The sequence below is a fragment of the Phymastichus coffea genome, unplaced genomic scaffold, assembly GCF_024137745.1.
Source record: "Phymastichus coffea isolate CEN01 unplaced genomic scaffold, Cenicafe_Pcof_1.1 PCOF00142, whole genome shotgun sequence".
In the NCBI taxonomy this organism is placed as follows: domain Eukaryota; kingdom Metazoa; phylum Arthropoda; class Insecta; order Hymenoptera; family Eulophidae; genus Phymastichus; species Phymastichus coffea.
This window is the reverse complement of record NW_026706953.1, coordinates 490,750-502,064: the sequence shown is the minus strand read 5'-3', so window position 1 is coordinate 502,064 and position 11,315 is coordinate 490,750. Positions and strand designations below refer to the sequence as shown.

General features: G+C 27.6%; 3 protein-coding genes across 4 annotated transcripts; all 3 read left to right on the top strand.

The window, feature by feature from the left end:
* The first annotated feature begins 5 nt into the window (after nucleotides 1-5).
* On the top strand, nucleotides 6-1,724 carry LOC131672104 (RPA-interacting protein-like). Its single transcript, XM_058949067.1, has 3 exons — nucleotides 6-243; nucleotides 353-587; nucleotides 798-1,724. The coding sequence occupies exons 1-3, from the start codon at nucleotides 157-159 to the stop codon at nucleotides 1,133-1,135; spliced, it is 660 nt and encodes a 219-aa protein (XP_058805050.1). The 5' UTR covers nucleotides 6-156; the 3' UTR covers nucleotides 1,136-1,724.
* Nucleotides 1,725-3,660: 1,936 nt separating this feature from the next.
* On the top strand, nucleotides 3,661-5,083 carry LOC131672093 (RPA-interacting protein). 2 transcript variants are annotated; one of them, XM_058949047.1, is made up of 4 exons: nucleotides 3,661-4,041; nucleotides 4,174-4,339; nucleotides 4,406-4,441; nucleotides 4,526-5,083. In XM_058949047.1, the coding sequence occupies exons 1-4, from the start codon at nucleotides 3,934-3,936 to the stop codon at nucleotides 4,843-4,845; spliced, it is 630 nt and encodes a 209-aa protein (XP_058805030.1). In that variant the 5' UTR covers nucleotides 3,661-3,933; the 3' UTR covers nucleotides 4,846-5,083. The 2 variants fall into 2 exon arrangements, with proteins under 2 accessions (XP_058805030.1, XP_058805029.1); XM_058949046.1 differs by having other exon boundaries at nucleotides 4,174-4,441; nucleotides 4,526-5,077.
* Nucleotides 5,084-9,586: 4,503 nt separating this feature from the next.
* LOC131672092 (uncharacterized) lies at nucleotides 9,587-11,295 on the top strand. Its single transcript, XM_058949045.1, has 3 exons — nucleotides 9,587-10,113; nucleotides 10,284-10,506; nucleotides 10,808-11,295. Exons 1-3 carry the CDS (start codon nucleotides 10,012-10,014, stop codon nucleotides 10,879-10,881), a joined length of 399 nt encoding a protein of 132 aa, XP_058805028.1. The 5' UTR covers nucleotides 9,587-10,011; the 3' UTR covers nucleotides 10,882-11,295.
* The last annotated feature ends 20 nt before the right edge of the window (nucleotides 11,296-11,315 follow it).

Below are 11,315 nucleotides of genomic sequence, written 5' to 3'. Positions count from 1 at the left end.
ACAAGGTATCGATATTTTGAAAAATTCCGTTGGATAAGTAAAGTAGTACATTTAAAAATGTTTGTATACAGAACTCCGAAATTCTAATTTGGAAAAATTTTTTAGTGATCCCGATACAGTTGTTATTATAAAATTATACTTTTGAATTACATTAAAATGTCTTCGTTTGTACCTCAAAATTTAAATCAAAGAATTTTTAAAAAAGGACCTGATTTATCGAAATTTCACGAGATCCTTAGAAAGGTTAAATGAATTGAGAATCAAACAAACTTCTGATAAATGAATTTATTCAACTCATATACTTTAACATTGCTGCATTTTTTTGAGTATTTACCGTTGTTTATTTTTGTAGAAATGCCAAAAGCAAATGCGAGAAAGACGGGAGCAATTCTTCAATAAAGGGAGGTCTGGGTTGCTTTCTTCTGCTGAGATTCAAGAAACATTAACTGAAATAGTTCGACAAGAATTCAACACTTTGACTACAGCAGAGAAGTCTGAAATTATTGCAAGTTCCAATAGAATGACAAGTTATCCAATGGATCAAGATGAGGCTTTGAAAGAAGAAAATGAAATCATTATCGAGCAAGGTCTTTTATTCCTCTAATAATATTAAATTTTGAATACAATTTTCTCTTCATTCTTAAAAATTTTATTGATTCTCAAGTATCAAAAATTAATTGTGAATTTTAACCTTTATTAGATTATTACCCGTTTCAATTTATTATCACCTTTGTTTGATTATTATAATTTAATACAATCAGCTTTATTATTTCTATGATTATTTGATGTGCTTACAGAACAATGGATTATTCAAGAATATGAAAGACTGATTAATAGTGAAGATGAAATGTTTGATATGCTTCAAAATGATACTACTGTTTGTCCTATGTGCCAAAAATCATTTTTGGAAGAAATACCTGATTTTATAGTCTGCAATTTCTGTGGTTTGAAAGTTAGAAGTGACATAAGTCTTGAAAAGTTTAAATCTGATTTAGAACTGTATGTAAATAAGCACTCAGAAATATGTTTTCATGTTCCTAAGTTTTCTCTTTTATTTGAAAACAATAAGCCATGTCTTTATATGACATGTACAGCTTGCACAAGTTGTTTTTTAATTCAAACAGTAACTTCTTAATTGAATGAAAATGTAATTGCAATAGAGAAGTACAAAATCAACTCTTGGGAAGACTGTTAATATTTATTTATAATTATTTTTTAATGAACGTCTAGTAATTGATTTTTTATATACTTAGAAAGATTATGATTATTGTGTAAAAAATTTAGTTATTTTTCATAAAAAATTAAAGCAAATAATATTTGTAAATATGATTAGAAAATACGTTTACGTTAAGTAAAACTCCAAAGGAGAAAGATTGTTCCAATTAGATGAGGAATTATCAAAGCTGTGATGAACTATTTTAAGTAAAATTTATTTTGTATCAAGATACTCTGCAGGCAGATAGATAAATAATTATGAAAGTAGCGCATGATAAGTTTTTTGAGTTCATATTAATCTTATATTTGAAAAAAAACAAAAAATTGATTCAATAGACATATGTTTAATGTCGTCTCAATAATTGTTAATGTACTTACACATCGTTTGATATTCTGTTTTTGATATTGTTTTTTCATTTGCTTTTTCAATTTGAAATGATACAACCATAAAACTATAATTGTAAAATAAGTTGTTTTTGTAATAAAATGATATTCCAATTTAATGTTAATATTATTTGTATAATTTCATTATAACAAAATGCATGTGTAGTACTGATCATTGTTGTGTATCTTGTCCAAATTCTAACATTTAGTTATATCGTTATTTTCACTTAATTTTAGAAAAAAATTATTCGGGGCTTTGAATAGGAGACATCGCACATATGCCAAAATTATCAAGATAAAAACTAATTGTTTGTGATTCGAGGGTTTACGTGATTAAGTAGGATGCAAACTATTGTGTTACATGACAGGTGTTCGACATCCGCGTCTTATTTATATTATTCTTAATACGCGTGTTTGTATTTCTGACGTTTAAGTTTGAAATTTGATCTTAATCTTGTCGTCATTCTAAAGTTAGTTGCAAGCAGTGAAAGAGCTAGGGAATTTATCAATGTTCAATCTAGCAGGTGCAGTGCTGGGCCGTCATTCCGTGAATATCTTGCTCTTCGGCTGACTTCATACAATTACATTTTCTGAGATGAGGTCTGTTAGTTTGGACAGTTAAATCTCATAATTAAATTTAAAAATAATTTGTATTCACTATTCTGGTATAATAATTTGATAGACAAAAACGCTATATAGTTATAGTCACATTCTAGGAGTATAAATAAAAAAATTTTTAATTATTCACAGCGGATAACTCGTTGAACAAACTGACCTACTATAGTATAGTAATAACTGAATAGTAATAATTAAAAATTTATCACAAAATGTAATCGTATGAAGTTAGTAGAGGAGTAAATATTAATGCCGGCTGAGCACTGGGGGTACTGGGTAGTGATAGGCGATTTTAATCGATATTTAATAATCGTCCGAATATTTTCGTACATAATCGATTATTGAGTTGATTATTTGAGCCACCGATTAATCGTAGCTCGATTCTTTTTAACTCATAATCGAAATCAAAGTGACGACCTTTACTAGATGGCGGTGGGTCTCTCACTGAGACGCCGATAAGCCAATACGCATGCGTGATCGAGGAAATCAAAGTAAAATTGCGCGTGCGCGACAAAAATAATTTTGAATTTTTTAGTTATGGAAGACTAGTCAATTAAATGAAGCCGAGTTTAGGCATGGGCCTACCTGGGCCCAGGCCGGGGCCCCGCCGTGGAAACCAGGCCTCGCAACCAGGCCCCGTCTTTTTGATCCAGGGGTCGGGAAAGGTCTAAACTCGGCTCTGATTAAATCCCAATCCATCCTGGAGACATTGAAAAATCAAAGATATTCAATTAATTATTCAATTAATTATGTGTGATTATAATTTTGGTTTTTTTTTAATATAATAAATTATTTGATCATTTCTATTTTAAGAAGTAGTAAGTAAAAAAAAAATATTTATTTCATTATAGTATTCTGAATATAATTTAACTGAATTTAATATACATTAAGCTTTAACGAGTTTTATTTTACTAATGAATTTTTTCAACGTCTAGGATGAGGAACCAAACACTGGAAACAATGAAAATATTAAAATATTTGGATAAGACGATATTCACTAACAAAACTGAAAAACAAAAAGACAAAGATAAATCTTGGAAATTATGCAAAAACCTGTGATTGAGCTTATCACGTGTTGTAAATGATCATATTGGAATTATCAATTTGTGTATGTCACTTACGTTGTGCACTTAGTCTTTTTCATTTTATTCAAACCCAAAAAATAAAAGTTCCATGAAAAAATGTATTGTAATTAATTGGGTCCATGATCAATTTCATTATTGTATAGTAGAACTTTGAAAATAATAATAGTTGGATTCGATAAATTCGTTATTTAATAAACACCGGATAAATTATAATTATTTAAATGTTTCCGCCGATTAATCGATTATCCGACTGTTTTCGATTATTTTAGCTGATTAATCGATTAGTCGATTGGAATAGAGTTTGGTAATCGATTGTGTTCGATCGATTACTTTTGTGATAATCGCCCATCACTAGTACTGGGTAAGTGAGAAGAAAGAAATCAAAACAAATTAAAAATATTTGGCTCAAGAATTTCGGAATGTGAATGTGCATTCAGAATTATATAACGATCTGTTGACTTTTGAAAATATGTGAAATTGACTTTAATTACAATTATTCAGCTGACTTTTGTTATTTCAAATATATAATCTAGCATCTGAAAATATATAGTACAACAAAATTTAATGTATCCTTCAATTTTTTTCAAAAATTTTAGAAGTTAATATATAGATAAAAACGAAATCTTCAACAAGGATGGAAGGACAACTTTTGAGTCCAACCAATTTGATAAAAAAAAAGACTCAAAATGCTGCTAGGAAAATAAAAAACGGTTCTCCTAAACTGCAAGAAATTCTACGTCAGGTTAGAAATACTTAAATTTATAAATGATATTGGAAAGTTATATGCTATCTTATTTTTTTATAATTTTATTATTAGTAGTTTGTATAGTTTATATTTTGCAATGCTATTATTGAAAATTAGGTTATTTTACAGAGATGTCGACAACGAATGCATGAGAAACGTAATGAATTATTTTTCAAAAGAAGACCTGGGCTTATTGACTTTTCTCAAAATGAAAAAGAAACTTTGGCAGACATTATTCATTCAGAATTTGAATATCTAGCATCTATGGAATGGAGTGGTATAACTATATCTTCAAGTAAGTCGGAAAATTCCCTTCAAAAAGTATTGTCGGCAAATCAACATGAGCCTCATTTTTTGGTAGTAGATCACAGTTTTGACATTGAAGAAGAAATAGAAGGTAGTGGAAATTTTTAAATATAATCACTTATTTAATAAATATAGTTCTTATATGTTTCAATTGGACATTTGTTTTTATGTACAGAACAATGGATAATAGAAGAATATCAAAAAATATTATGGGAACAAAAACAATTATCTTCTATGTTTGATAATGATGGTGTTATTTGTCCAGTCTGTCTCAAGAATTTCCTCTATGAAATTTCAAATTATGCAGTTTGTAACTGTGGCTTCAAACTTCCTATTCAAATGGGATTAGTCCATTTAAAACATAATATTCAAGAACAAATTAATATTCATTCGTTAACATGTTTGCATGCACCATCATTTTCCATTTTTCAAGAAGGTGAAAATGTATCTTTGTGCCTTACATGTACATCATGTGATATTTTTACATTAGTTTGAAATGAGCTATAGATTTTTTTAAATAAAATTTTATGTTTTTTATTTACTTAAATATTGCCTGTAAAGTTTATATGATTATCCATTTTGTTTGATACATAGATAAGTAATTTATAAGAAAGAAACTAAAGTTGTCTTGACAGTGAAACGTATTTCTGTACTCGATTTTTTCAGTTGAATATTTATATTTTTGTAAGTATAAATTGATAGTTTTTAAGTTCATAAGTATTTTTTGTATGTTATCCTATTGTTTATTGGTACATACACAATAAAAAATAATCTATTGAACATTTGTCACATCATTTTAACTAATTGAGTGTTAATTTGGTATAAAATAGTATTAATAAGGTTTTTCGTTCATCTAATTTTTGTTACAAAGATTTTTATTTTAAAATTGTTACATATTCAATGTAGTTCAACACATTTGATTTAAAAGGTCTTTAGACTATGATGCTGAAAATGAGGCTTTGCGATTAATAAAAAGAAAATTTTGAATAATAGAATTATTTCAAATTCAGAAATAACAATGGCGGCTAATAGTGATGTTTTGATGCTTCAAAATAGTGAACAAATGAAAAATCTAGTAATTCTGCATTATCCACTATCTATTAGAACTCAAAACCTAGTTCATAAATTTATATTAAAATTATTCTCTAACCTTGACAAATTTCATCCATTATTTAATATTTTAACAAATTTGTCTAAAATTATCAAAATTACAGATAATATAAAATTATATCTAAGTTTTCTTTACTACATGCATTCATGAAACTCACATTTTAAGGATTTTATTTATCAATCAGAGATCACTACTCCATATAATTTTAACATAAATTACTTATCATATGAGCCTATTATTGATATATTTTTAATGTAGAAGCTTATGCTATCAAATTTACAATTCAATTTTGTATTGATAATAATTGTACACCATCTACTATTTATACTAATTCTTTAAATGTGGTGTTATCCTTAAAATCAAATCCGTGGTGTAAAGATTCATTCTTTTTGTGTTTAGAAATGAAAAAAACTATTTATATGTCTCCAATAATATAAAAATTAATTTAGTGTGGAATCCAGCTCATTGTGGCATTTTAGGCAACGAAAAGTAGATCTTTTAGCAATAAATGCATAATTAATTTTAAATGCATAAATAATTTTCAACGGAAAAAAAAATTTTTCGGAAAATAATCATCAACGTTTTTAATGGATTGTAGTAACCCTATTATCAAGATAATCATTACGATGATCTAAATAAAAAACAATCTTCATAACAGCCCTTCAAGATATCGTCCATACTGAGCTATATGGTATATACTGCAAAGGTAAGTATCACCGTGTGATAAATACCGTACCTATAAATTTACTAGCAGCAAACATTCATAATATTAAAAAAATGTTCAAATACACCCACTACATCTTTACCGATACATGGAATCCAAACCTTCCCCCAATATAAAGGGTAAATAGGGCTTATATAGATATTCACCTAATATAGAATTTTTAACAATGTTTTGATGAATTTGATTGCCTGAAACATATTTAAAAGAAAAGTGAGTACTAAAAAAAACCTACAGTTTTTTTGCCGACGCTCGGAAATGCATACGTACCTTTTTTATAGAGGGTAGCGCTCATATATAGGTATTCCTCAATTTTATGATTTAAAACATTATTTTGATTAATTTGATCGACCGAAATATTGATAATATCAAAGATGGTAGTAAAATGTACTTACAAGTTTTTTTTCCGAAGTTCAAAAATGCATACCGTTCCCTTCATAGAGGGGGTAGCTCGCATATATCGAAACATTAATAATGAATGATGGTGTTAAGTAGAATTTAAAAGTTTTTTTGCCGACGTTAGAAAAATGAACCTTTCTAGATATAGAGGATGGAAATCAATATTCTAGGTATCATCTAGATTATATTTAGTAGATTTTTTACATATAACAAAATAAATATTTTAGAAAATATAAAATATTCATTATATTGTGAATATATTACGTATATATCTTGTTATTACAAATACATTATTTTATTTATCATGTTTCATATATGTTTTCAAATACATATTATATAATGTGATATCACAAATCTTACTTTTGATCAAATAAAACTGTCTCTCTGCGTTATCCGAATTTGAGACCGGCATTTTGAAAAACGGTCGCATTACCAGTTTATCAGCATTAATAAGAAAGGTATTCTTATTTATAGCATCGTACATTTTTTATGCCATAAATATAACATATTTTATTATTTGTAGCACATACGGCTACCATCCTATTTGTCACATACTTCAAAGTTTATTTTTTATTATATCGTTGGTATAGTATTGTCAAGTTTAGCACTTTATTGCAAATATATTTATTACAAATATTTTACCCATTAATGCGTAAAATCGTTTTTTTGTGCATGTAATTCCAAACGCCGCATTATAACAAGGAACGATGTTAACTTTTTAGCCATATATTTATAATAATCATTAATCTTATATAAAAGGTTTTCGAGGGTGATATTTTCAATTGAGTAGTGTTATCTTCACGGCTTTGACTTTCAGTAGCGAATTCCAAAGGTTTCAGTGGAGATTATTGACGTTCGCGTAGGAATGCGTCAATTTCTACCAGTAAACCATTTAATAATTATTGTTTTTATTATTTTCAATCATATATTTCCTGGTCACATTGTTGCTTACTCTCGTAATTTTAATTTGTAAATAATATATTTTAATTTATATCCGGACGAGATCCCTTGTAATTATTTTTTCTATGCTCCACCAAAGTCAAACGATATGTAGTGCACATGCTCGTTGGAAACTTGTCATATTTGATACTATAGTTTTTATAAAGATGCTTTTGTATTAAACTTTCAAGAGCTCCGGTTATTTTGAAGAAGTTAGCTAATTTCGAACCAAAATTTATTTTTTTACCGCAAGGTCTACATACTTTGCTTCTATTCTCTTCGTAACTACATTTATGATCTGGATGAAAGGTCATTGTATTTGAATCATAACGATACTCACTTCTTAATTTATCTCACTTCTCATTTTATCCGCGAGGAACTATATATCAATGAGAATGAGAAGTCGCATTTATTCCGTTTCAAAACGTAAACATTTCTGTTTTGATTGAAAGTTTTATTTTTATGTTCAGATTATTGTACTGAAATATAGTGACAAACTAGTTTTCATCACTGCGATTATTAATTGTTAATCATTAACTGTTGCTTAATTTTCTATTCACTGTTGTCAATGGATCTATATTTAATGATATCCATAAATAATGAGTAATATTATTTGCAGTGGGAATTTATTTTCACATCTTAAACTGAAAGAAAAATCAATAAAATTAAAATAATGATAAAAAAAAGTTTTTCGCCGATTATTTACAAACAGGATCAGCTGCGATTTCTAGATGATGTTTTTGTTTCACTAGAAGGGCTAAGAAAGAGACTCCCGTTGGTATTTTTGATTGTTTTGTCAGACACAGACAATCTTTTTTCCCATTTCAGATCACTGTGTTTGGCTCGCTTACTAGCGAAAAGGATTGTTGATATACTGAAGTGAAAAAATTTGGAGACATTCCTTAGATGGTCAACTTTCTTACAGTCTTTGTAGGAAATCAATACGTACTTTTGATTGTCCAAAAAAAATTACAACTTTAAACGATAAAACTGTTTTATGAATTTGAAAAAAACCAAAATATATTAATGCTACATTGTTTATAAATATCCTAATAACGTGCATATCAGCTTTGAAGTTTTAATATTTATTAAAAAAAATTGTATGATTGCTTTAGTGAATTGCCGTTGCGTCGCGAGACTGATTTTTATTAACATTTTCGTTATAATGCTTGAATCACGTACCTGACTATTAACTTTAACATTGTAATCGCTTTATAATTCCAGAAGTTTTATTTTGTCAAAGTTTCATGAAATTCTGATTGTTAGATCTATTTATTAGTTCAAAAGTGAACAAATATTATTTCCACTGCATTTTCCCTTAAAAAGCAAAATTTCATGTTGTTTGTATAAAAATAAGATAGATCCAACAATCAAATTTCCATGAAACTTTGACAAAATGAAGCTTCTGGAATTATGAAGCGATTACCGCGTTAAAAATAACAGTTAGGTATGCGGTTCAAGCGTCGTTAACGAAAATGTTAATCAAAATCGGTGCCGCGGCGCAACGCCAATTTACTAAATCAATCTTACAATCTTATCTTTTTTTAATAAATATTAAAACTTCAAAACTGATATGCACATTCTTGGGATACTTATAAACAATGTAGCATTAATATATATTGGATTTTTTTAATTCATTAAACAGCTTACATCTACATTTTGTCGTTTAAAGTTGTAATTTTTTTTGAACAAACAAAAGTACGTATTGATTTTTTTTAAACACTGTAAGAAAGTTGACCATCTAAGGAATGTCTTCAAATTTTTTCGCTTCAGTATATCAACAATTTTCTTCATCCAAGCGAGTCAAACACAATAATCATATTCTCGCTGCTTACATTACTGTATGTAAAATGCGAACTTTTCCAACTCCAATGATGGTGGCTGTTTTTCGTGTTGCCAGTCAAATAGTATATTAGTTTCACTTTCGATTCGAATGGAATCAAATGCTTTGGAATCGATAATCTGAAGAATCGTGAAAATAATCGATTCTCGAAATCTTCATCGAAATCGAATGGAATCGCTAATCCTTTACTGTACATATACATACAGTTAAAGGGTTAATCAAAAAAGCAACTAGCTGCTACTATAATGGTGGTGTGGAATTTGATTGATTTTCGTCTTTCAACTTCATAAATGTTTGTCAATCTATATATAGTGAAATATCTATATAGAGTGAAAATCTTTATCTGATATTACTATCAGTATCAGTATTTTGTATTATTAATAATTATTTTAAATAATGTGAGAAACTTGACATTATTACATTATGCTTTGTTTATCAAGCCTTAATAAAAGAAAATGATATTGCTATACACACATGGGTTACTATAAATATATATATCGATACGCAGAATTACGGAGCCGCTACAGGTCATTGCATGTAAACATCAGAAGACGCTGAATATTCGGTTCAGAAACAACTTAAAAATATTTGTAAATATTTGAAAATAAAATATTAACACATTAATCTTCACTAGAATAAAAATTAACAATGTCTACCACAACGTCAGCAACTCTTGTAAAAAAAAGTGTGAAAACTCAATGCTGTAACAAGAAAAGCGACTTGGTAAAGTTACGTGAAGACTTACGGCAGGTTAGAAACTTTTATTTACTTCGAAGCTTTTGTTAGTAATTTTTATCAAGCTACTTATAAATCATTTCAAATTTATTTTGCAAATTGTAATTATATTCTATGAAAATATATATTTGAAAATATATCGGTGAAAATTTTTATTGTAAATGTAATGCATATAATCTTTTCAGAGATGTAAGCTGCGAATGCGCGAAAAGCGACAAGAATTACTTAATGAACGAAGATTTGGCGTATCTTCTGACAAAGATGTACAAGACAAACTTATGAAAATATTTGAAGAAGAATTAACTGAATTAGCTGTAACTAAAAATTATGAAGTTCTTGAAGGTACTGCTGACAATATTAAGAAATTTATCAACAGTGAACATCCTGTAGAACCAGTTACAGAAGAAGGTATTTAATGTAATTTTTAATGGTTTAATTGTTTATGTAAAATACATGATACTCTATAAGAACTTTTGTAATTTGATAACTTGCAGCATCTTTGTTTAATTGTGTTAGGTGTTCATAAAACTATTTTCTTAATATTATTTTCATTTCAATATGTAAACAAATATTTGTAATAAACATACATTGTTGTATAAAGTTACTAAAATATTTTGAAATTGATTGTGGAACTTGCAATTCAATCAAGTAAAATTTACCTACAGGAATAGAAATTATGTTATTTAAATTTTAATTAATTTTGTTTCAGAAAAAATAATCGTAGAGGAATTCCAAAAGTTGAAAGAAGAAGAAACTTCAACTTTATTGAAAGAAGAAAGTTGAAAAAATGAAGTCCTAAGTTTTTTCTGAAGGAATGGCAATTTGGAGTTTTTCATTCTGTACATGGTCTTATTTATTTACACAGTATATTTTGTCATCATAATAGTCATTCAACATTTAGTCACATATAAAGTTCTTGTGTATTATGAATATTATAAAACAAATATTTATGGTAAGAATTTATCACTATTGAGACTCTTAATAATTTAAATAGTTTATTATAGAGAAAAAATATTGTAATTTATTTCATATTTATTTAAGAGTGTATATCAATAGTGTTATAAATTTAGATTACATTTTATTATTATTTACTTAAACAAGAATTGAGATGCATATATAATTAAATTAATGGAATATATTAGGTTTATTAAGACTATTTTTATAGTCTCTTTAAGTGATGTAATTTGTAATACATTAAGCTGTTGAAAATTGAAAAA